The sequence below is a fragment of the Mastomys coucha genome, unplaced genomic scaffold (genome assembly GCF_008632895.1).
Source record: "Mastomys coucha isolate ucsf_1 unplaced genomic scaffold, UCSF_Mcou_1 pScaffold22, whole genome shotgun sequence".
NCBI classification, from domain to species: Eukaryota; Metazoa; Chordata; class Mammalia; order Rodentia; family Muridae; genus Mastomys; species Mastomys coucha.
The window spans coordinates 106096732-106120370 of NW_022196905.1; the positions used below are offsets into that span (position 1 = coordinate 106096732).

The 23639-nt window shown below is 53.6% G+C and overlaps 1 protein-coding gene and 1 long non-coding RNA gene across 5 annotated transcripts in view; one reads left to right on the forward strand and one right to left on the reverse strand.

The window, feature by feature from the left end:
- Nucleotides 1-23639, reverse strand: part of Kiaa1671 (KIAA1671 ortholog) — a 137675-nt gene that overhangs the window by 31118 nt on the left and 82918 nt on the right. Inside the window, exon 1 of one of the 4 annotated variants that reach the window (XM_031337433.1) lies at nucleotides 21608-22250. The exons of the other annotated variants lie outside the window; for them this stretch is intronic. Within the exon in view, the coding sequence (XP_031193293.1) occupies nucleotides 21608-21889 (282 nt within the window). The 5' untranslated portion in view covers nucleotides 21890-22250. Of the gene's footprint in view, nucleotides 1-21607; nucleotides 22251-23639 lie in introns of those variants that run through there. 4 annotated transcript variants of the gene reach the window in all.
- On the forward strand, nucleotides 21777-23498 carry LOC116068193. The gene is made up of 3 exons (XR_004109484.1): nucleotides 21777-21880; nucleotides 22239-22667; nucleotides 23258-23498. It is a non-coding gene; the product is annotated as an uncharacterized LOC116068193 (long non-coding RNA).

The window sequence follows — 23639 nt, forward strand, 5'->3', positions numbered from 1 at the left end:
ATGGCCTCTGCATCAGCTCCTGCCTCCAGGTTCCTGCCCTGTGTGAGTTCCTGTCCTGATTTCCTTTGGTGATGAACAGCAATGTGGAAGTATAAGCCGAATAAACCCTTTCCTCCCTAACTTGCTTCTTAGTCATGATGTTTTGTGCAGGAATACAAATCCTAAGACACTCTGTAACATAAATATTGTTACCAAGTATAGGTAGAAAATCAAGATCCAGACAGGTTAATTCACCTTCCCAAGGCCACACAGCACGCAAACAGCAGAACTGCATTAAACTCCACTCCAAAATGTCCAACTGTGAAGACGAGGAGTGGATGCTGTAGGGAGAGGGTGCCTTGGAGCACTCACAGGGCAAACGAGGCAGGTGATGGTGTCTGGGCCAGGAAACACTTAGCAGGTGAGGTAAGCAGAGCCCAGCACTTCGCAGAGCCCCATCTGAGGTCATTTTACAGAGGGCAGAGCAGGCTGGGTGGGGAATGCGGGGAATGGGGGGGGGCTTCTCACAGTGCTCTGATTCCCTTCAAAGAGGACACTCCAATTCCTTGAAGCCTTCCCATGATGACATGGGGGTTATGTGGTCCCTTCCACACCAATGGCAACTCAGGCCCCCATGTCATCCCGCAACCTTCAGGCCTCCCATCTAACCCTCTACACGTCCGTGTGTCCACCTGACGCCTGGTTCACTGGTCCAGTAGAAGTGCCAAAGGCAGTGGATTCTTGGCATAGCCGCTCTTGTCCCAGCACCCTGACCTGGGCCTCCTGGACCAGGAGAGCGTGAAAGGATGCAGTTGGGCCCCAGCATGGTGAGAGAGGATGGCTCAGAAGCACATCACACAACAGCCAGCCGGCTTCTGTAGTACAACCTTCACTGTGGTACTCCATGGACCACGCCAGGCCCCACACCATCGCACCGTGTTGGAGGCATAAGTAGAATGTGTGAGCGCTGTGAGCCATCTGAGGTACAGAACCCAGGAGCACCAGCCAGAATGGCCCCGCCCACCAGGAGCTGGGCCCTCCCCCATCAATCACTAATTAAGACAATGCCCTACAGCTGGCATCTACCAACAATGCAGGGGGGTCCCCTTTCCTTGTTTGCAAAATGGTTGTGGTGAGAAACCAGTAAATGACTGGGCCCAAATCCTCAATGTCCTTCAAATATCATGCTTTACCCCCTGATTAATGCTGCTTGGGCAGAGAGAGCATCTTCTGTCACCTCAGCAGCTTGTGGAGGGGACCCTGAGTGCTCAGTCATGCGTGGGATATCTGTGTAGGTCCCCGGGGCTCAGAGGAAGACGAAGAGCTGGCTGAAAGAACATGCAGGCAGGAGCCCCAGGAGGAGCTCTCCTGAAACTCGGCTTACAGATGGAACTCATGGCAGCTGTGGTCGCCCGCACAAGACTAAACCAGCAAGGACAGTCACCACTCCTCAGGAGCACTAACTGTACTCAGTAGAGGGAGAAGGAGAGGGAGAGGCCGGGAGGGAGACACGTTGGCGGTTTCTTGGGGGAGGAGTGGAATATTTGAAGGGTGTCAGGACAGTGGACGATTTGGGGTATGATCAAGACAACGAGTATAAAACTGCCAAAGAATGAATGAATGAATAAATAAACAAACAAAACATTTAAAAAAAAAAGAAGAAGAAACCTGTGGCAGCCCCCCTCCTTGTGTTTGGTGGGTGTCCTAGACATCATATGACCTGTCCCTTGGAGGTTGGCATTATGCTCACCTCAGACCCCATGGACCCAAAAGACCTACTTTCAAAGCTAGATCAGCAAGCAGGCAGCGGCCCTGGGTGAGGGGAAGGTACAGAGAATCTGCGGTGCATGCTGCTGGCTCTCCCTCCTGGGTACCCGACTAGCAGTTGCACATGGGGGTAAAATACTCTCACTAAATCAGAGCGCCCACCACCGAGGACTTCCCGTTGCTAAGCAGCAGGAGCTGCTTATGTGAACGTGCCCCTCCCCAGGGTTTCTGAGCAGGTGATGTGCCAGGGTGGCACAGAGGAGAAGGGTCTGTCCCAATGCTTGCTTGGTCTCCAGAAAGCTGCCTCTCGTGCACCCAGCCCACTGCATTACCCTTGGGACTGAAGAATAGAACACAGATCTCACAGGCTCACACAGGGCTGTAGAGCTGTGTGTGCATCAAGGAGCTGGGGTCTGGTTCACACCCAGGCCCAGGAGCAGCAGGGCTGCCCCAGAACCTGCATCTAAATGAGAACCCTGGGCTGCACCCTCAGGAAAATGAAAACCCAGTTCCACATGCCGTCTCTTTAAATAACAACAATCTCCAGATGGCTCTAGAGAGGCTGGGGCAGCTAGAAAAGGAATCACCCCAAAAACCTGAAGAGTCAAATTTAGGGTTTTTTTTCCCCCTGCAATACCAAGGATAGAGCCCATGGCCTAGGACATACTGGGATGTGTGCGCCCCACTGAGCCACACCCAGCCTGTGAAATATAAATCTAGAGCTAGGCACACAGCACCAGGTTTTTTGTTTGTCTTTTTAAAGATAATATAGATAATATCTCATGTAGCCTGGGCTAAATAGAACTATCCACGTAGCCCAGGCTGGCTCCCTGTCCCACTACCCACAAGCACTGGAATCACAGGCAAGCATCGCCAGACCTGGCTCCTGTCCCACCCAGAAGCATCTGAACAACTATTTCAGAAATCATCAAGATGCAGGAGCCAATTGCCCCTGGATCCCACAGAAATTCAAGGAAAGGCTAGAAAGAGAGCGGCACCATTCTGACTCCCCTCCCCTCAACAGCTATGTCCTCACGGAGAGACTGTAACTCCTTACAAACTGCGTGCATGGCATGGAAGGGGCAAGGAATGCAGGCGTGAATCCCCATAGTTCTCTCTGCTCAAGAGCTTTTCACGGCTGCCACTCCCCATAGATTAAACCCCAAGCCATTACCAGGTCCTACTAAGACCACGCAGTCCCTCCAACTCCCTCTCACACACCGACCGCTGACTGGGTGGTGAATCCCAACATGTCCTTCATGGTCGTGTGTGGGGAAGGGCGTCACTCAACCTTGCTGTCCCTGCTGGGCCACTAAAGTACACAACCACATGGGCAGGGGCATCGGGGATTTCCCCCAAGGCAGATGACCCTACCAGTGAGGAAGGCATACCCTGTCCCACCGAGTCTCTGCATGGAAAGCCAGCTCCAACACTCGCACAGCCTGATATCCCAGCAGATGGCCCAATTAAGCTGTGTCTGGATTCCTAACCATGGACACTTCCAGACACCCACAGTGGCTCTGGCTGCACTTCTCTTGGCCTCTAGCTCTTCTTCTTGCTCACCAACCCCTGGCCATGCACAGCACAATCTCACTAGCAGCCCCATGCTGGAACGTTCCTTTTCCTTCCCCCCAGATACCTCTAGGGCTCTATCCTTCATCCTGCCCTGACACAGGGCTTTCCCAGTGCCTCGGTTGGCTGAATTTTTCCCCCTCTCCTGAGGTCTATTAACTCCCAGCCCTAAGTAGTAGCTACAGCACCTTGTTCTCCAGCCTTCTTCCTGCACGAGCTGGACAACATTTGCTAAGCTACGAGCTGTGCATTTGCTAAGCACAGACAAGCCTGCTGTTGCCTCTACATTCTGGATACTGACAGACATCAGTAAAGCTGCTCTTCTGGAGGGCAAGGGTGAGAGGCCACATACACAGCACACTCAGGGCAAACCTGCCTTGGGTTGGAGGTTCGTCCTCCATTCCTGTCACAAATATGCCCTTCCACTAGTGTCTCCCTAGCAATCAGGACTCCTCTGGAAGCCGGCAGCCAGCCGAGCCTCCATCTTCCCCAGGCCCTCCCAGGGCCATCTTTCCTTGCCAGGGCCAGGGCCAGGGAGGGATCTTGGCCCCCACTTCTCCTATGTAATTGCTTCTCTGGAAACTCACACAGGGGACAGCCCTGCTGAGAAAAAGACAGGCAGAAAAATGCTCAGGAGATCCCTACTCAACCCTCCTACCCCCACCCTCTGACCATGACTTCTGGGCCGTGTGCAGGTGTGTGTGGTTGGGGGAGCATTCTCCACTCGGCCTGTAAGCCAGTTTTCTCCTTCCTAAGGGACAGCCAGCAGAGTATGGGATCCCAAACCCCAAAGACCACATACCCCACCACTAAGCTCTCTGAGCCTCCCTGAAGCCACCAGGAAGCAGACATGTGTGGATTCTATCTCAGAAGCAAGTGATAAGCAGCTAAGAATGCTGGGATATGCTTTGGATATAGGGGCTGACATAGGGTAGATGCAGGGTGAATACAGGCAAGGGTGGGCATGGTGGTAGAACACGGGGTGGGGGGGAAGACAGGGGACAGGGCTGGCACAAGTCTGAGAGCACCCTCTCTGATGTCCGGATTTCTCCATCACAGAGTGACCAGCCCACCTCCAGGAATGAAATGACGAGAGATAAATAAATGGAGATGAATAGCTCAGAGACTGTGCTGTGCCATCTGACCTGGTCCCTGGTGCACCAGGGATAGCAAAGCTGAGCTTGCTCACAGGCTGGCTCTGCGGTGGGGAAGCAAAGGCTGGGGCCTGCTCTGACTGATCCTGACAAGCTGGTCGATAAAGAGCACACTGGGACCACTGCCCTAGGTGAGGTCATGTGACTTGCCCTAGCCAATGACTCTTAAGTAAGTGTGATGTCACTTATTTCCAGGCAGAAACTGCCCTAGTTCCTGAATATCTCCGACAGCTACCTGGTTGTTAGGTTGTTCCCCAGGCAAGCTGTTCTCTCAGGCAGGGCACAGTCACCATCAGAGTGGAGTATGCAAGAAGCTTGTTGCTGTTTTGAGGCACTAATGCTCAGGGGATGTTTGTTACTGTGGCATAGACTGTCCTTAGCCTGACAGATGCAAAAGCAATGCCTGAGGAACATGCTTGACCAATTAGCCAGGGCGTACCAAATGCTCACTAAGAGACACTCATCCATCTGGCACGCGCAAGGCTGGGAGCTTTTGAAGGAAGCAGGCTTCAGGGTCTGACTCAACTTTGGCGATTTTAGCTCAGTAGCCTTAGACAGAAGCCACTCGACTCAGCCCCTCCTGTATAAATTCTTCACGATCCTGCAGGGGGATTGAGTCGCTCAAGAAGTGGGCAAGACTTAACAGTTTAATAACTGTCATTGGACGGAGAGGGGAAAATAGAAAAACTGACCAAGTGGGCCTGGCCCCAGGGCCATGGCTCACACTAGGCTCACAGGCGCTTCAGTGGTCAGCTAGGGAGTTCAGATGTCCCAGTCTGTCTGTCCTCCCTGCTTCTGGGACTCGGGGACCCAGTGTGGTTATGTTCTCAGAAACACAGGCCAGGAGAGGGAGGAACAGGATGCTGCCACACAAAGGCAGGCGGGGACCAGGGACGTGGGCTTGGGGTACAGATGGACGGTGGAGGCAGAAGCAGGCTTGGTTTTCTCTGGCTTCCCAAAGAGGTTCTGCTGGACCCAGGGAGAAATGCCACCTCACCCCAAACTCAAATCCCTTCTACTCCGTGGGGATAGGATCAGAAATACCAAGCTCGGCTGGAAAAGGGGAGCGTGGGGGCTCAGAGCTAGTCAATGTCCTGTGACCTGGGTGAGCCATTCCATGTCTCTGGGTCTTAATGCCTTTACCTGGGAGACTGCACAAGTACGTGTGAAGGGCTTTATAAAAAGCCAATGGATGGATACCATGCAAAGGGCTCCTACCACCCGGCTCATGGCACAGGGTGGATGTTCCCATGCCATCTTGTAGCTTGTGCACTCTAAATCCAAGATGGCTGCAGAGCCACAGCCCCGGGATGGCTCCGTAGTTGTTATGAGTCCCAGCACCACCACTTTGCACCCTGCCTGCTGTGTGACCTTAGGCAGATCACTTGGCCCCTCTGAAGCTCTGCTCCCAAACCTGTCCAGTATGGTGATAATAGGTAGACTTAAAGACAGCCAGAGCACTGTACAGTGCTGGGCACAAAGTAGATGCTTCACTAGTCCTGGCCAGCATCATCCTGGCTATGCTGTGGCTGCTGTCTCCGACTCTCTCTGGGAAACTGTGTGGGCCAAGTGAGGAGGCAGCCGCCCCTGGGAGGAAATGCTCTCTGCCCTCTTCCAACACTGACAGCCCTCAGACAGCCGCTGCCTCTTCCCTAACATCTAAAAGGTCTTATTTCCCCAATTAAGAGGTGCTAATTAGTCACACGTCTGGTTGATTCTTTAGCCTGAAGAGTGGGAAGGAAATCGGAACAGTGTGAAGACAGCAGGAAAAACAGACAGTTGCTGCTACGAGAGTCGCCCACAGCCATCCCTGGAGGGGAAGGCACTGGCAGGACCCAGAATCTGCATCCTTCAGATCCACTTCAGTCAGGCTGGTCCCCACCAGAAAGAACGCATGCAAACAGCAGTGAAGAGCCACCTACGGCTGCAGCAGCAGCAGCAGCATTTCAGTGAGCCTACTAGGTGTCAAAATCACACAACACATCCCCAATCGATGGCTGACACTGGACTACGGAGAGACTCTGGGACTGTCATAAACAAATGCCTGTGTGTTAAGCCAATGTCTGGTAAGGGATGCTCCCCAGGGCTGGTGTGCCACCTGTAAGGTGGAACGGGCTGGTGGGGATTAGAAGAGGTTGCTGAGAGAGAGAAGATCTTATCCTAGAAAAGAGGGAGAAAAAGGGGGGAGAGAAGGAGAGGAGAGAAGGAGAGGAGGGAAGGGGAGGAGCGAAGGGGAGGAGAGAGGGGAGGAGGGATGGGAGGAGGGAGGAGAGGAGGGAGGGGGAGGGGAGGGAGGAGGAAGAAGGGGAGGGAGGAGGAAGAAGGGGAGGGAGGAGGAAGAAGGGGAAGGGAGGGAAGGGAGTGGAGGAAGAAGGGGAAGGGAGGGAGGGAGGAAGGGAGGAGAGAGTGAAGGAGTGTGAGCTGGGATGTACAACTCATCCACCATGCTGCCTGGTTGCCTGCCCTCTCTAAGCCCAGGACCCCTGTGCTGGGGACAGAACAGACTTCCAAGCATCTCGGCCTGCCACAGCACAGCACAGTGACCTGCTGACTGCAGGGCCCCTGGGGCATGATTCTGCTTCCACAAACTGGTAAACTGGTAATGCTAAGGACAGAATTACCAGCCTTGACACTCAGTCGAGGAGGAGTCCTCATGCAGTCACGTGGCTACAAGAGCACGAACAAGTGTTGGCTCTCTTCCTCCTCTCTCGCTCAACTCGGAGCAGTCAGATCCCACCCTCCTGGCTCCTCCTACAGCATCCTTCAGTTGCCAAGTGTGGTAAACACATCTGGTTGCCAGGGCCTATGGCAGGCTCGCTAATTACACTTTTTTGGGGGTTGCTTGGTTCAGGAGACCTGCATTCACTTATGATGGAGTCCACCTGGGGCCAGGACCGGGCATGGGACTCATAGTTCAATCCCAGAGGCGGGATTGAGAGCTCCTTACAGAGGGGTGATATGACTCTGGTGACTGGTCACATCATTCTCTGGGTCTCAGTTTGCCTCTCCGGACACAGGGAGATAGGAGTTTCATCTTCTGGAATCTTGGGGACCTTTCAGCCCTGCTCCTTGTCTGGAGAATATGGGATACATTCGGCTACATGAACAATGACACACAGGGAGGTGGGTACCGGGTTTACTTCCTATAGCTTGCAGAACAGGCTTCCAGTGGAATCCAGTTAGGTGGCTCTGAACGGGAAAGGTAACCACGGGCGTTTCCTACAGTGTTCCGCATGACAGGCTGCACACTCTGGCTTTGTTTTCTCCGTCTGTTTTTGAGACATGTCTTGCTTGCTATAGGACCCAGGCTGGCCCCATGCTCATGATCTCCCTGCATCAGACTCCCGGGTGCTGGGAATACAGGTAAGTGCCACCAACACCAGGGTCAATACAGAGTCCTTGGATCAATGTGGACAGCATCCGCAACCCTGAAAACGGACACCTCACAGCTGACTGTGTACCCACTGCTAGAAAAAGTCCATCTCTGATCCTTGAGCCCTTTAGAAGGTCCCTTCACACCCATCTCCTGTGTCTCCATGTCCAGAGGCCTTATCTTGTAGCTGAGGGGATGAAGGTCAGGACTTGCCCACAGCCACCAGGGTGTCAAGCTGCCCACATGGGATTTGATTCTGGATCAGTCTTTAGGGAGTATGTTTTGCCACCCCATGGTGCCCAGGCCACAGCCCACACCTGAGAACCAGACATTGGCTTTCATAGCAGGCCACCCCCACTTCCCCCAGTCCCAGAGCAGCCAGGGTGGTTTGAACAGCAGGAGCATACAGCTGCTCTGTCAGGGCTCCCTCCCGAGCCACTACCAATGACCAGCAAGTGGAGAATGGAGCTTGTGGAGTCACATGGACTAAAGGCAAGGCGGTGGGATGCATGAGAGAGCGAGCCAGTGTGCATGTTCCCTCACTAAGGAAAGTCACAATTACCTCCCTCCCCACAACTACTTTATCTCCATAGTAACTCATGCAGGGAGTTCCTCAGGCACTAGATAGCTTTCCAGATCCATTGTGTCATTATCTTTAGGATATCCCTACTGGGGCTCTTCCACCACCCTCTGCAATGAGGAAGAGGTGCAGCACGGGGAGCAAAGCAGCCTGGGAAACGTCACAGAGCTGCAGCTTGAACCCTGACCTTTGCCCATTCATAGTTTGAGGTATGAGGAGAGGGTACCAGGTTGATCCCAGGCATCGAGAAGGTGGTCTAGTCTCTCTCCTTCTCCCCACACACAGCCCTTTCAGAGGACAAGCAAGGCTGCTCGCCCCCTCCACCAACCATCGGAGGGAGCCTCTCCCCCATTCAGACTGTCTACCAGAGGTGACATCACCTCTGGCTGGTGTGTAGGGTTCTTCACCTGCCTGGCCACAGGGCTGGTCAGCCAGTCAGGGGCAGGGATGGTGACTTCATCCACTGTCCCTTGGGAATGAGCAGTCCGGAGCCAGCTGCCCTGCCCTGGAGAGAGAGAACCTGATACCAAGCTGGGAGTGGTGGGTACCTTCAACAGTGGGCACCACCTCAGGCATATGTGTGCCCAGCACCCTGTAAACTTAAACCCAGACCTGGGATTTCTTGATGCCTGGCTGGGTGAGGTGGTATCTCAAAGAAGTTTTCATTTGCATTTCTTTGACTAGGGATATTGAGCACTTAAAAGCGGTCATTTGGCCATCTGTCTGTCTGCGTGCCCGTAGGTCCTCTTCCTGCCCCTCTTCTGAAAGCTGTGTCTTCAATCCCATAGCCCATTTGTTGACTGGCAGTTTTCATTTCCTCGGCACTGACATTAGTTCTGTCTAAGTTCTGGATATCCGCCCCTTGTCTGAAGTGAGGCTGGTAAACCTTCTCTCCCATGCTGTGAGCTGTCTGCTCGGCTGGCAGTTCCCTTAGCTCAGCAGAAACCTTTCAGGAGGTCCCATCTGTTGACACTTGGGGCCGGTCCCTGTGCTGTTGATGTTCTGTTCAGAAAGTTCTCCCCAGCCCCAACGTCTTGGAGAGCGTTCCTGAGTTTTCTTTTTGAAGTTTCTGCATTTCGGGTTTTCAGTTAATGTCTTTGATCCATTTTGAATAGATTTTTGCTCAAGGTAAAAGACCTTGGTAAAAGGCCTAATGTCCTCCTCCTGCAGGTGGATAGCCAGTTTTATTAGCACCATTTAGTGAGTGGACCTTTTCTTTTTTCTAATATGTACCTTTTGCCTCTTTTGTCAAATCAAGTGGGCATAGCATTATTAGTTCCTTTCTGGGTCCTCTGCTCTGTCCCCCTGGTCTTTTTATGGCAATATCAGGTTTCCTTTGTCACCATAGCTCTGTAGTATAATGTGAGGTCAGATATTGTAACACCTCTATCAATGCACGACTGCTACGGTTGTTCCTGGCTCTAGATTGTTCTTTCTAAATCTGTGAAACATGACACCAGAATCCAGTTAGGCCTTGCATTAAATCTGTCAATCAATCTTGGCAGTGCAGCCATGTTTACCACATTAGTTCTGCTGGTCCAGGAGCATGCCAGGTCTCTCCGTCGTGTATTATCTTCTCTGATTTCCCTTTCAGGGTGGGGAATTTTTCATTGTAGGGGCCTTTCTCCTCTTTGATTAGGTGTATATTCCTATGTAATATATTTGTGGAGTTATTTTGAACAAGATATTTTTCCAGATTTCTTTCTCTGAGAATACACAGTTGGTAAATATGAAGCTTACTATTTTCTTTCTTCATTTCATTTTATTTTGTATCCTGTTACTTTCCCCAGTCTAGGGTCCAGCACCAGCGCCACTCCCACCCCCAGCCCCCTGTGACGGTGGTGTCGGTGTCACACACTCGGGGCAGATCTCACCTCCCAGACACCCTCTGGGGTGTGTGTATCACTAAGGTCCCCAACTATTCTAAACCCAATCAGGCTGACCTCAGCATCTTCTCTAACTCTAACTCTCCAACTACACTCCCAGGGAAGAAAGCATGCCTCGGAGCCCTGGCCCTTCACCTGACGGTCTGAGATTTCATTCACTCATTCATTCCTCCATTCATTCCCTCGTTCATTCACTTGTTCACTCATTCACTCATTCATTCATTCACCAATGTTTTCCATGTAATGAAACAGGAGTGGCTAATACTTAGGGAAAGTACTGCCCTGTGGTCTAAGGAGAACAGTAGAAAGCCAGGCATGATCCACCTGTCTTCCCAGCACACTTTGGCAGCAGAGGCAGGAGGATAGCCACAAGTTTGAGACCAGCCTGGTCTACATAATGAGTTGCACATCATCTCAAAGAAATAAGCAAAAGCATCGCTAGAAGAACTGGGCGAGGGTGCAGAAGCATCTGCGGTCGGAGCAGGCAGGCGTCAGACCATCATGTCCCCCATTTGTTCATCCAGCTCCAATCTGTTCGTGAGGAGCTGTCTGTGCTGGGGATGGAGGAGCATCCTGCCGAGGCATCATTCCTGAGGGCTGTGACCAGCTCCCTTCCTGGATGGAGCTCCAGGGCTTCAAACCACACGGCACACAGTCGGTAAGTACTCCACAAACACTGGATAGCTGAAGGAACATCAAGATGTTCCACGAAGGGGGACCTTCCAAGGACCATCACCTGCTTGCTACACAGACATATTCTGGGACACCCCCTCCCCCGCCCCCAGACCTAGAGGCACCTGTGAGGACTCTGATGACTGGTCAGGTTCTGAGACCTGCCAGAGTTGAAGTTCAGTTGAACTTTTACCTCACTTTGTAGCCAAGGGAATCACAGTTATAAGATGTCAAGGCCATGGTCTCAGACACAGAGGAGATCAGGACTCGAACCCAGGCCAGTTGTCGCTTCCTTTTTCAGCCTCTACCTTGACAGTGAGACACCTCGCCACCCATTTAGTGAGGCCCAGAAGAAAGGCTCTGGGTTTCACTGATGACTGAGGTGAGGAAAATCCCAGGACTGCACTTTACACTCATGGAGGAGTCTCATTCTGTGGGGCTCTGTCTAAGAGGCCCTGCCCAGTCCCATCTCTCTCCAAATGGCTCATACCTACTCCTGAGCACAAAGGACCTACAGTATGGGCTGGCACACATCTGCCTACACTCTGTTGAAGCTGGGTATAGAATGTCTCAGGTTTAATGGCCCTGCTGCTCTTCCTCCTTAGCCATGGGCACTGCAAACCTGCAAACACACTGAGAATCACACAGCCAGGTTAAGAATGCTAGGGAGGAGCTGGGGTGGAGATGCGGGGTGGGGGGGTGTCCATGGTCCGTGGGGACCCTGATCCTGCCACACTGCTGTCTAGGTCCTTCTTCACCTTTTTCCTGGCCCTGACACTGGGAGGAGGCCCATTCTGCTGTCTAGGTCCTTCTTCACCTTTTTCCTGGCCCTGACACTGGGAGGAGACCCATTCTGCTGTCTAGGTCCTTCTTCACCTTTTTCCTGGCCCTGACACTGGGAGGAGACCCATTCTGCTCGTCAGACAGTAAGTACTTTTTAAGTGGGTTGAGCCTTGAAATTCGAGTGGGGCCTATGTGTTGTTGTGGGGGTAGCCCTGTAAATGCTTAGAGAAGGGAATAGTAGCCCTGTGGGATTACACCTGGTTCTGAGAACTCATACACTCCGTCCAGGTCCATGCTCAAACTCTCCACCGCTCTGAACCAAGGTTCCCTTTACAGATGGGGAAACTGAGGCTCACTCAGGATCTGAGGCTCAGGCTCACAGAGAAGCAAAGCAGGGGATCAGAATCTGAGCTGGCTCACTGAGGAGACTCAAATGGTCACCCCAGAGCATCCAGTTACAAGTAGGAAAACGAAGCCCAGAGCCAGCACTCTGGCTGGGAGATGGGTGGATTCAAGACGGCTCCACTGAGCAATGCTACTCAGGGCTTCTCCAAGGCAGCAAATGCCTTTCATCAGCAGCCCCTCACACAGAGGATGACAGGGCTGCCCAAGCAGAAGCTCCAGAGAGGCTCACTGTACTGCAATGGTTAGCCTCCATCATGGACAACCACAAGTCCATCACGGAAGAAGTGCTGGCCAAGCTCCTGCCCTGGGCAGTGTTTATTCTGGCTCCCTGGGGTTCAAACCTTGACGGATAATAAAGCCATTTACTCAACACAATGTGGGCGGCTCTTCAAACCCAGCACCAGAGGTTCCAGAACCTTCTTGGCTCTTCCTGCCAAAAAAAAAAGTCTGCTGAGGGTGGAGAGAGCAGCTGTCTTGACAAGGTCCCTGTACCCACCCAGTTCTCTCTTCAGAGCAAAAGGCAAATACCTTGACAGAAAGAACAGGCTCTCTTGGCTACTCACTGAGCAGATGTGGAATTGCAGGTGTGCCCTGGAGGCCCTGAGGAAGAGCTGCTGAGAGACAGGCAGGGGCTGCCAAGGAGTTACTCACTCTGGCATAAAGCAAGTATTTGCATGTGAAGCCCCAAAGTGGGAGCCTCACAGACTGTGAGAGGCATTTGCTGTGTGTGTGTGTGTGTGTGTGTGTGTGTGTGTGTGTGTGAACTGATGGGCTTGTCAACCTCCTGTGTGACATGATGGTGACTCTTATAAAGTGAATAGTGATAAAAGCCACATACACTCCTTGCTGTGTGACTTTGGCTAAGTCCCCTGCTCTCTCTGGGATCTAGAACCAGCCTGTCATTATCCTGCTATGCTCTAAGTTGGACATCATGGCTCTGCAGGAATTGTGTTCTTTAGCTAAAAGTCAGGATATTCCACGGCATAAGGTATGGCTTTGTCTAGGGTCAGTAAACTGAAGCCATATGGCCAGCCAGGACCCAGCACGGAGTGGAACCCCCGCCTGCCAGCTCCTACTGGGGACTCTGCAGGCCGGCCCACCAAGATGATGATAACTCAGATGAGGTAATTTTTCTCTTCTAGGTTTGGTAATGTCTGGGAACATCTGTGGCTGTCAAAACTGGGAGTGAGAGCTGGGCAGGATGCTGTGACAAAGTGTGACCAGCTATCACATGTTTCTGCCACCATGATAGACTGACTACGTCCCCAGACTGTGAGCCAAAAGGACTTCCCTAAGTCTTTTTTGTCCGGTATTGTCACAGCTTTGAGAACTAAGACACCATCTCCAAGGGCCACTGCAAGGTATACGGTTTCCTGCTTAGGTCATGATAGGCTGAGACTCCATGAGCCAAGGCATCCGCTCACCGGTTAGATGACCTCGGCCTTTGGCTCCACCTCTTAGACGGGGCTCATGGTAGGCTGCCTGCAGGGTAATTGTGGAGAGCCACTGGGCCAGCTGAAAGCCTCAGGCCCCACATGGAGCAAGAGGACTCCTGCAGGATGCTTAGGGGGACACTGGTAGCACCATCAAGCTGTGCTAAGTGCATCCCAAGGAAAGTGAGGCACACCTGTCAAGTCCCATAGTTACTGACCAAGTCAGGATTTGAACTCGGAACACAGAGAGAAGGGAAAACCAGGCACTGAAACCAATTTAATTAGCTCAACTTGTTCCCCATTTTCTCTCAACTAAGGAAGGTCAACAGGAAACACCAGATCAATGTTTATGAAATAAATGTTAGAAGAGGAGGAGGAAGGAGGAGAAGGAGGAGGAGGAAGAAGAGGAGGAAGAAGGAAAAGAAGAAACTTCACAAACTTTGTCTTTTTTTCCTTTCTATATTGGGGGTAGGGGGCGGAGGGGTCCCTCAGTTATCCCAGGTTAGCCCCGAATTCATTATAGCCAAGAATGACCCTGAACTCCTGACCCTTCAGCGTCTCCTCTCCCACATCAGTACTAGGATCACAGGTGTGTGAGACCACTCAGACAGCACACACTCTGTCTGTGCAGTATTGGGGATCAAACTCAGGTCTTGGGGCTCATCTAGGCAAGCACTCAAGCCACTGAGCTGCACCCCAGTAGGGTCTTCACCAACTTCCATCTGTAACATCTGCTGCAGGATCTTCCTTTCCAGGGACAGGGCAGCGAGTCCTTGCCTGAGGACAAGCCACTGTGTGTGGAGTTCACAGTGCCTCCCTTGCCTCCCATATATGGTGACATGGTGATGTAGGACCTAAACAGGAAGCTGAGCACTTTGGATACAATTGGATACAATTGGATACAAACGATGTACTCCAACCCACGCAGCACGTTACCACTAACCCTTACAGGGATGGCTGGCTCAGAGCCTCTGCGATTCTGAATGCAGACTGGGGACACAGCCTCCTTCATAGGCAAGAACTCCAAGAGATAAGAAAGGCATCCACTAAAACGGACCCTGGGTCGGTCCCTCTACTATTCCCGAGGATCTCAGTGAGAAGTATGTATCTGTCACCTAGTGCAGTGTAACAAATAGCCTTGACAACGGTTCGCATGATCACACTGTTTCCAGAGCTATGGATCAAGGACAGCATTTGATGAATGACTACCTCAGGGTTTCTTACAAGGCCAGAGGTAGTTGTTGGCCAACTCAAAGTCTCACCTGTAGTCTGGGGACTTACTTTCAGATGTACCCCCACCCCAGCCTTGGAAGAGCCAGCTCCCCAGTGACAGGTGACATGAGGCTTCCAATCCCTGCCCTGTGGGCCTCTCTACAAGGCTGCTCTGGGATTCTCCGGGTATAGCAGCCATTTCTACAAATTAACTGCTCCAAGACAGAGGAGGAGAGGGAGAGGGAGCCCTGGCAACTGCAGAAGAGCTCACAGCAGCCTTGACATGGATGTTTCAGGACACCAGTAAGCACAGGTGCAGGTGCCTGTAAGTGCCTGGCTGCTCCGTGACAACAGGGCAGAGTCAGCCATGACAGAAAGGTTCTGGAAGCCCTATCACATGCAGGACACTGTGCCGTGCATCCCCCATGCATGAATACATGTAAGTCATCTCAACCACAGCCTTGGGGGGAGGGGATCTGAGGTATAAAGAAACCGCAAAATCTACCCACCTCCTCAGAGGGAGATAGGACCAGGATTCAGCTCCCAGCACTCGGGTCCCCAACCCCAGAGGCAGCTGGGAAGGCCAGAGGAGCCAGTGACTGAACAGTGTGTTACCTGAGGAGGACCTCTGAGGGGACCTGTCAGAACTCACACTTTCAGACTGTGGTGGTGGGAGGGCTGGAGGGCCAAAGTGGCTCACACCTCACACCCAGGGAACAGACAGCTCAAGCCATATCACCTTCAAGTGCCTACTACAAGGCACATAGCTCTGCCCACCAGCTCAGATCCCCTAAAGATTCCATAACCTCCCAAAACTGTGCCACCGGCGTCCAGACTCAACCCCTACCAGCACCACTGCTAAAAGTTGAATTAGAAACTTACAATTGAGTTAGGTTACTGGAGGTGATGGCTGATGCTTGTTCCTGACAGGGGCATGCTATGTTGCGGAGGCTTTGCTCACCGAGAGCCCTAATGATAGGTCTGCACTGCCACGTCAGCATTGATCAATGCTGGGGAATAAACTCATGGCTTTGTACACAGTAGGCCAGCATTCTGCCAACTGCTAAAATCCTAACTCCTGTTTTGGCTTTTTGAAGCAGAGTATTATGAAGCCCAGGTTAGCCCTGAACTCCCTATATAGCCAAGGATAACCCTGAACTCCTGGATCCATCTCCTCAGTAGTAGGATTAAAAGAGCGGGCCGCCATGGCTGGAAGTCTATCATCTTGTTATGATTTATGTGTATGTGTGTACGGTGAAAACACCACAGACCAGAACATTTCCACAGCTGGCTGTGGCTTGAGGGCCTGCGTCTGAGGACACCGCAGTGTTTACACCTCAGCAATGAGCAGCCCTTCGGACAGCACTGAGGTCACCTAGCCTGAGCCAGTCCCAACTTCCTCACGTTGCCCCAACACACCGTTCCCAGCGACACTGACCATTCTAGGCTTCCTGCCTGACATGACTGGCTTCCTGTGGAGGAAGCAACAGGCCTTTGTCTGTACAAAACATCTCATCTGTGGAGCTGCTGAGGGGAAAGGGAGCAGGAGCCCAGGGACCTCGGACACAGGCCAGAGCAGCCTGGCTGCAGGCCGCCCTCTGCGGCCTTCCTACAGACAGAGCCCAGGGGCCTCGGACACAGGCCAGAGCCGCCTGGCCACCCTCTGCGGCCTTCCCACAGATGCCCGAGTGTCCAGACAGAGAGTAGGGACTGGAACTCACAAACACAGCAGGACATCATAGCACCAGAGACCTGATGCAGCTCTAGAGCTGCTTCGACTGGTCCATTTCTCTGAGGAGACAGAGGCTGGGGGTTGTTTGGGAGAAAAAAAAAAAGAGAGAGAGAGGAAGGAAGCAGCTCAGATGCCAAATGGAGAGCGTGTGAGCAGGGTTTTGGTTTTCCTCATGTTCCTGTATTTTCCACATGGAAAATGAGCACGCCCCGCTTTGGGGGCAGGGGGATCAGCAGGAGCCCAGCAGCTCCCTGGGGAGCAGCCAAGTCCTTTGTCCCTACCCTGCCTGTAACTCCAGAGGCACCTGCTCTGCGACCCAGCCTTGGGCCCCTCTGGGGACCATAAAGGGACCATTGTTCTCTAAGGAGTGACATCATTCTGCCGCCAGGAAGGTGAAAAGAGACCTGAGCTTGGGAGGGGCCTCACCAAAAGAAAACTGTCTGTCCTGCCCGCAGTCCACGGACAAGTGACATCATGCCAGGCCTGGGGTGCAGGGGGGCCTCTGGGAGAGGGAGGAAGGGCCGCATGGCTGAACTGAGACCTCTTCAGGGCCAGCATCCAGGAGAAATGCAGAAACAGTGCCCGGTACATAGTAGGTGCTTGCGATGTATCTACCTGGTACACAGAAGGCACACAGCAGGTGCTTAAGAGATATGATGTATCTGTACCTGGTACACAGAAGATGCAACAACGATGTTGGGAACACAGTAGGTGCTTAATAAATAAATAAATCTGTTCTCACCCAGCATTTCGAATAGGCCTGCAATGATGAACAGCACTTTCTGGTCCCAAACTCAACCCTCTCACCAGTGTTCCCAGCCCTGCATGGCCAGGCCCTGTCACCCTGACTCCCCTGTCCCACTCACTGAGCCAGCCACCTGGGCCTTCTGTGGCCCTGATTGCACACCAGCCCCAGCCCTGTCTTTCAAGGCTCCCGCCCTAGGCCTTCTTTGGTGGGCTCAGCATCACCTTGTGATTTAACTGCTCCTGCTGCCCCCCAGCCCCTTGACACTTCCTTTAGAGCATTGACAGCTTGGTCACTTGTGGCTTGCTTGCTTCCTATGCCTGGTTCTGGCAGCCCTGAATGACAGAGACCACTCAGGTGGCAGGAATGGCTGCAGACAGAATATGATCTCTCCATCGCCTAGTACATGCTCATCCTGACTCGCCCAGGACAGGACACCAGACTTCCCGTGTCCTAAGGCCCAGTCAGTCATTCTCCTTGGGCCTCAGTTTACTCCAGGGCAAAGGCAAGAACTAAGGGAGGAAAGGAAGTGGGACCAGGCCACAGGGCGAGAAGTCACAGCTTCCTGAGCCAGGTGAGGCAGGATGACCTTGCCCTAGAGCTGCTGAAGGGACTGCAGTGGACAGGGAAGGGCCTTCTGGGCTAGCAGGACAGTGGCCCCTGGGAGGCGTGTGTCCATCCTATGTGAGCCTGCATGGGAGGGCTCACTTGGAAATAAAGGTCTCCACAGACCAATTAAAGACTTGGCGTCACGGTCACCCTGGCCTGGAGTGTGACTGACTGGAGGGAAGCCACCACAGCTGAGGGCAGCCCGAGACAAAGGGGTCCAGATCTGTGGGCTCTGGCTGGCTAGTGCTCCGGAAGGGGGCCGGCTCTGTGTTGAGGCATGTGGATACAAAAGGGAGCTGTCTCCATCCACTCATGTGCAGGCACCTAGAGCTAACAGTGTGTGTATACACGAGGCACACATGCTGCGCCAGCCTCCGTCTGGACCTGAGCATCTCAGGTTTTAGAACCCATGAGGTCCAGAACTCATCCGCAGCTAGGAATGGATGGTGCTTGCACCAGGGGATTCTTCAGGCAGGTCACAGGGAGCCCAGGTCACAGGTGGGAATGGTAAGGCAGGAAGGGTCAACAGGACTTGGCTAAGGCCACTCAGCCAGCCTCCCTCCACCACACACACACACACACACACACACATACACACACACATATACACGTATACATATATACATAGAGACACACACACATACACTCACACACACTCACAGACACATACTCTCACATACACATATGCACACAGAGATACACACATACACACTCATAGACACTCACATAGACACATACACACAGACACACATACTCTCACATACACACACACATGCAAACACACACGATACACACATACACACAGACATACACTCTCACATACACACATTTATACACACATAAATACACACACACAGGAGCACACTCACAAGCATGCACACATATACACATACACATGAACACAGTCATACACACAAACATATACACACACATTCATACACACAGACACACATACTCTCTCACATACACACAAGCACACAGACATACATGCACACACTCAGAGACACACACATACACACTCACACAGACACATACACCTACTCACACACTCACACTCTTACATATACATACACACATGCACACAGAGATGCATGCACACACTCACAGACATACACATACACACTCACACAGACACATACATTCACTCACACAGTCACTCTCGTACATACACATATACATAAGCACACACACATATGCGCGCGCACACACACACACACACACACTTCTCGTTCTTCCTCACACCTAGGCAGCCTGAGACGGACACTCTGCGTAACTTCTGTGTCCCCCAAGTCCACATTCAGTCCCTCCCACCCCAGGTCTCTAGGCCTCTAACACACCCGGCCTTTCTCTGCAGAGTGACCCTTCCTGCCTCCCAGGGCCTGGACAAAGTACTAGTTTTTTTCTTCTTTCTTATCTGGGACAGCTACAGGCTGCCGTCAGCCAACGACTTCAAGGCTGGCTTGAGATCTTCCCAGCCAGGCGGCCACAGATCCTCTGGTAGACACAGCCTGAGGCCCCTTTCTGGGTAAGCGGAGCAGAGGGGGACGACTGCCTGCAGCCCCGCCCCCTCCTGCCTACAGGCATCACTGCTTTAGGAAGCTCCCACCCGTAAGACAAATATTTAAGTTCAGAGTGAAAGGGGTGTGTGCAGATTCTCTACTTTGTTGGGAACCTCTGAAGGCACCGTTTGAGAGAGAGGGCTTGGCTGTCACACACACGGGCCACACAGAACTCAGGTGTTACACCCACCTCTTGGCGGTGCTCCTTATCTGCCAAGCATCCCATTTCTCAGAGGGGAAAATGAAGGCACAGAAAGGACAGAGGACACCGCTCCACCTAAAGTAACACAGCTCGGCAGAGGCAGGCTTGTATCCGACCTCACACAGGAGGAGGATCTGTAGCAAGACATCAATCCCTACCACACACAGTAGGACAATTTTTTTTTTTTTTTTTTTTTTTTGGTTTTTCAAGACAAGGTTTCTTTGTATAGCCCTGTCCTAGAACTCAGGCTGGCCTCAAACTCAGAAAGACACCTGCCTCTACCTCCCAAATGCTGGGATTAAAGGCGTGCACCACCACCGCCCTGTAGGACATCTTGACACTTGACAGACATACAAGTGTATACCCACTATGTGCCAGCATGGTGCTGACAGCATCTGAGAACAAGCATACGGCGCCTGCCCTCACTGGACAGAGGAGGAACCTGAGACTTAAGAATGGGTTGAGCCAACGCCAGCTCTGCCTGCCACAGAGCAGAGGCCAAGCGGAAGTGGGAAAACCTGGAAGCCCACGCTGATTCTGGATGTATTTACGATGCTGGGTCTCCCCCAACCTCCCCGGTGACTGCCAGTCACTCACTCGCCTGCTTAGCCACTTGGGGGTCTGACCTGCCACTGTGAGCACACTCCCCACGCACAGAGGCACAGAGACTTAGGGCAGCATCCAAAGTCACACAGCTTGTGAAGGGCTGAGGCGGAGGGCAGGGAACAGAGCCAGTGTTCCTAGAGGGGACCCTGGGAATGGAAGGGGGCACAGAGGAACAGACGGGGCAGAAGGAGACAGAGAGGCGCTGACACAGAGAACGAGCTCTTCCTCCAGAGAATGGGTGGGCCTCTGTCTTGTGAACTCAAGTCCCCAAGGAGTGCAGACTCCCACACGAGGAGTCACCCCTGACCAGCCTCACAGCATGGCTTCTGGCCTAGGTGAGCCCTTGCCTAATGACTCGGTGACTCAGGCCAGTCAGTGGTGTACTGCTGAGTCCCTGCAGCTCTGGGGCAGCAGAGTTCCCCTGCCCGACACTGTCCCATAACCACACTGACTTTGGGGACAAAAAGGGCTGACTGAACCCATGGCTGGCCTCATACGCCCCTGAAAACTGGGACAACTCAGCTCAGGCAGGGGCCAGCTATCTGAAGACAGCGGGCACTGCAGTTAAGCTCGGTTCTGCGTGGTGACGTGAGTGTCCCCGGAGTCATTAGAGGTCCCAGGATCCATCTGCCAAGAGTTGGGCAGGGAAGAGTTCTTCCTGCTTCTCTCTCCCAGCCAGACTTCCCGCACCTTGCCGCGCATGCCCACGAAGCCACCATTCAGTCTCCAGGCTTGCCTAGATCTCTTGCCCACATTACACTCACTGGCTACGAATGTCCTGGTCTCCCAACCTTTAAGAGACACAGCAGAGAACCCAACAGCTGGGCCTGACCGCTCTATCATGGCTGGGCTTCTTGCACAAGCCTGAACTCCCAGGCCGGTGGGACAAACCACCTGCCACCAGGTCCCCTACAGCTCCTCCCCTCAGAAATTGCTCAGGGTCTCACTTTTGAACAGTGGCAAACAGACAACTGCCTTAATTCAGCACTCAGTGACAAGACCACTTGGTCACCCTAGGAGGACAAGAGGAGACAGAGCAGGTGTCAAGTAAGCTTCCCTAAAAATAGAGATGCCGGCATGGCTGGGGGCGGCAGCGTCCCTGAGCAGCCCTGCTCACAGACAAGAAGCCCGAGTCCATTCCCCACCAGCTTCAAGGTGGGGGTGCTGCACCTGCAGGGTGGCCAACCCAGCCTACTTCCCCCTCAGTATCCCAAGGCCACCCTCACTGACAGGACTCCCTGAGGCCGCTGGGAGTCAGCCCCCTCCAGGGGGTCCGAGGGAAGGGACCTTCCCAGGGTTGCCCTGCTATTTTAAACCACACACATCCCCCAAGCTTACAAGATCAGGAGCCTCGGAGTCCGGCTGTCTCTTCCTGAGGGATGAGAACCTCTGCTGACTGCGTGCGGAGAAGCGACGAAAGGACTCTCGGCTCCGCGAAGCTAGGTGTCTGAAGGAGGAGGTGCGCTTGAACGGGGTGCGACCAGCGGACTCCCCGCTCCGCTCGGTGCCCACCGTGGCTGTCACCAAGTGCAGAGCCTCCTGGAAGGACCGCCTCACCGTGCCAACCCACTGAGTCATGTGTGTCTGGGCCACCGAAAGCTTGTCGCCCAGGTAATCCATGGGACCAGCCAGGAGGAGGGGGCAGGCGGAGGCAGTTAGGAGTCCAGCACTGCCAGGGTCCCGGTCCTTCTGTCGGTGACAGTCCTTGGGGAGAAGTTCTGGGATCCGGTGGGAAGCCCGACAGAGCACATCAGCACAAGTAAAGTAAACATCGCCCGACAGGCATCCGCGGGTCACAAAACAGGGACGGTGACGGGTCAGCAGGGGGTCACCAGCAGGAGCCTAAAGTCAACCAACCAGGACGTCCAGTTCTAGTCCCCAGGGCCAACCCTGACGAAGTCAAGGGGCTAGTGGCTGTGAGGAGCTGGGTGAGGGGGCTGGCACCCCGAACTCACTTCCTTCCATGCAGGGAGAACTCCCATGCACACCTGGGAGCCACCGCCCACCGCCGCCGCCGCCGCCGCCGCCGCCGCCGGCGGCCAGCTCTCCCTCCGGGCTCTTCTCGCCTGAACTAGGCAGATCTCCAGTCCTCAGGCTGGAGACTCCAAACCCGAAGCCGACCGAACCTGCAGGCCAGCAGGCAGCGCACTCACTTCCGGAGAGGCAGCCACCCAGCCCGGGTCCCCTGGCCCAGCAGCCCGGAATGACATCAGCCCCCTGTCTTGGCGAGGGGCGCACAGCCCAGGAATGCAGGAGGGGCCTTGGGAGGTGGCCGCCCAGGGAGCTGGCGTCAGCCCCAGTTTTTTTCCCCCCTAAGTCTCAACTCGCTCGCTGTCCCTCAGGGACTTCATGTGCCAGACTGCTTACCCACCCCAGGCAGCACCGTGCAGGAACGCGGGTGAGTGCGCGCATGTGGGGGCATGTGCGTGGGAGGCGCGGCTGCCCCGGGGAGCTGGAGGGGCGACTGCCGCTCGAGTGAGCCTCTGGGGCTTCAGGTGGAGTCTGAGGACCTGTGGCTGGCTGTCAGTCTATCTCCCTCTCCCGGCGGCAGCCTTTGGCTTCCTCTCCCTGCCAGAGCTCCTGGCTAAGCCTCCCCCACCATCTCCTTCCCCCACTTATCCGCTCAGCAGTCCCTGCTGCCTCTCCCGGAGGATGGAGGATACAGATGACCTGCCCTGAGCCTTCCTCACGGGTGGGTCTAAGGCTGAGGTGCCTGCATTTTGGTACAAGCAGGGTTGCCATGGCAACTTGGGGGCACAGCATCTGCCCCTTTCCCTAGGCTGGGCACAAGAAGCCATGAGGATGATTCATGTGTACAGGGAATCGCATGAGCTCACTGTGTTTAACCCTTAAGGGCTGGAGCTTGTAGGGGGCTGGGGTGTTAAGTAAGAGAGAAGAGGGTGCACACTGGACAGGGAGGGGCATCAGTGCAATGGGATTCCCCACCTTCTAGCTGGGATCTATTCCCCATCTCTGTTTCTTCTGCAGGTGAAGAAATGCTAGCTCCGAGAGGTGGATTCACATGTCCAAGGTCACACAGCAAGAACGAAATCAAGGTGCTCTTGGAAACGCCCCCTCCCCGTGGTTGTGAGCACACCTGACACACCCCCCACCGCACCTTGCCCACTTTGAGGCTTCAAAAATATTGACTTTTCAAAATGCCAGGCCAAATCCAAGGTTGAAATCCACATCAGCCCAACCGCCTGGTATGACCTCTACACCGCCCCCTCGCCTCTGTCCTGAGTAAATATTTGATCTCTAGACACCAGACTTGCCAGAGTAAGCTTATCTTGAAGGCCCCTGTGACAGTCAGTGTGTGCAGGCTACCGCCTTCTCTTCCTCCTCCTCATTCCAAGCCCCTGCGGTCCTG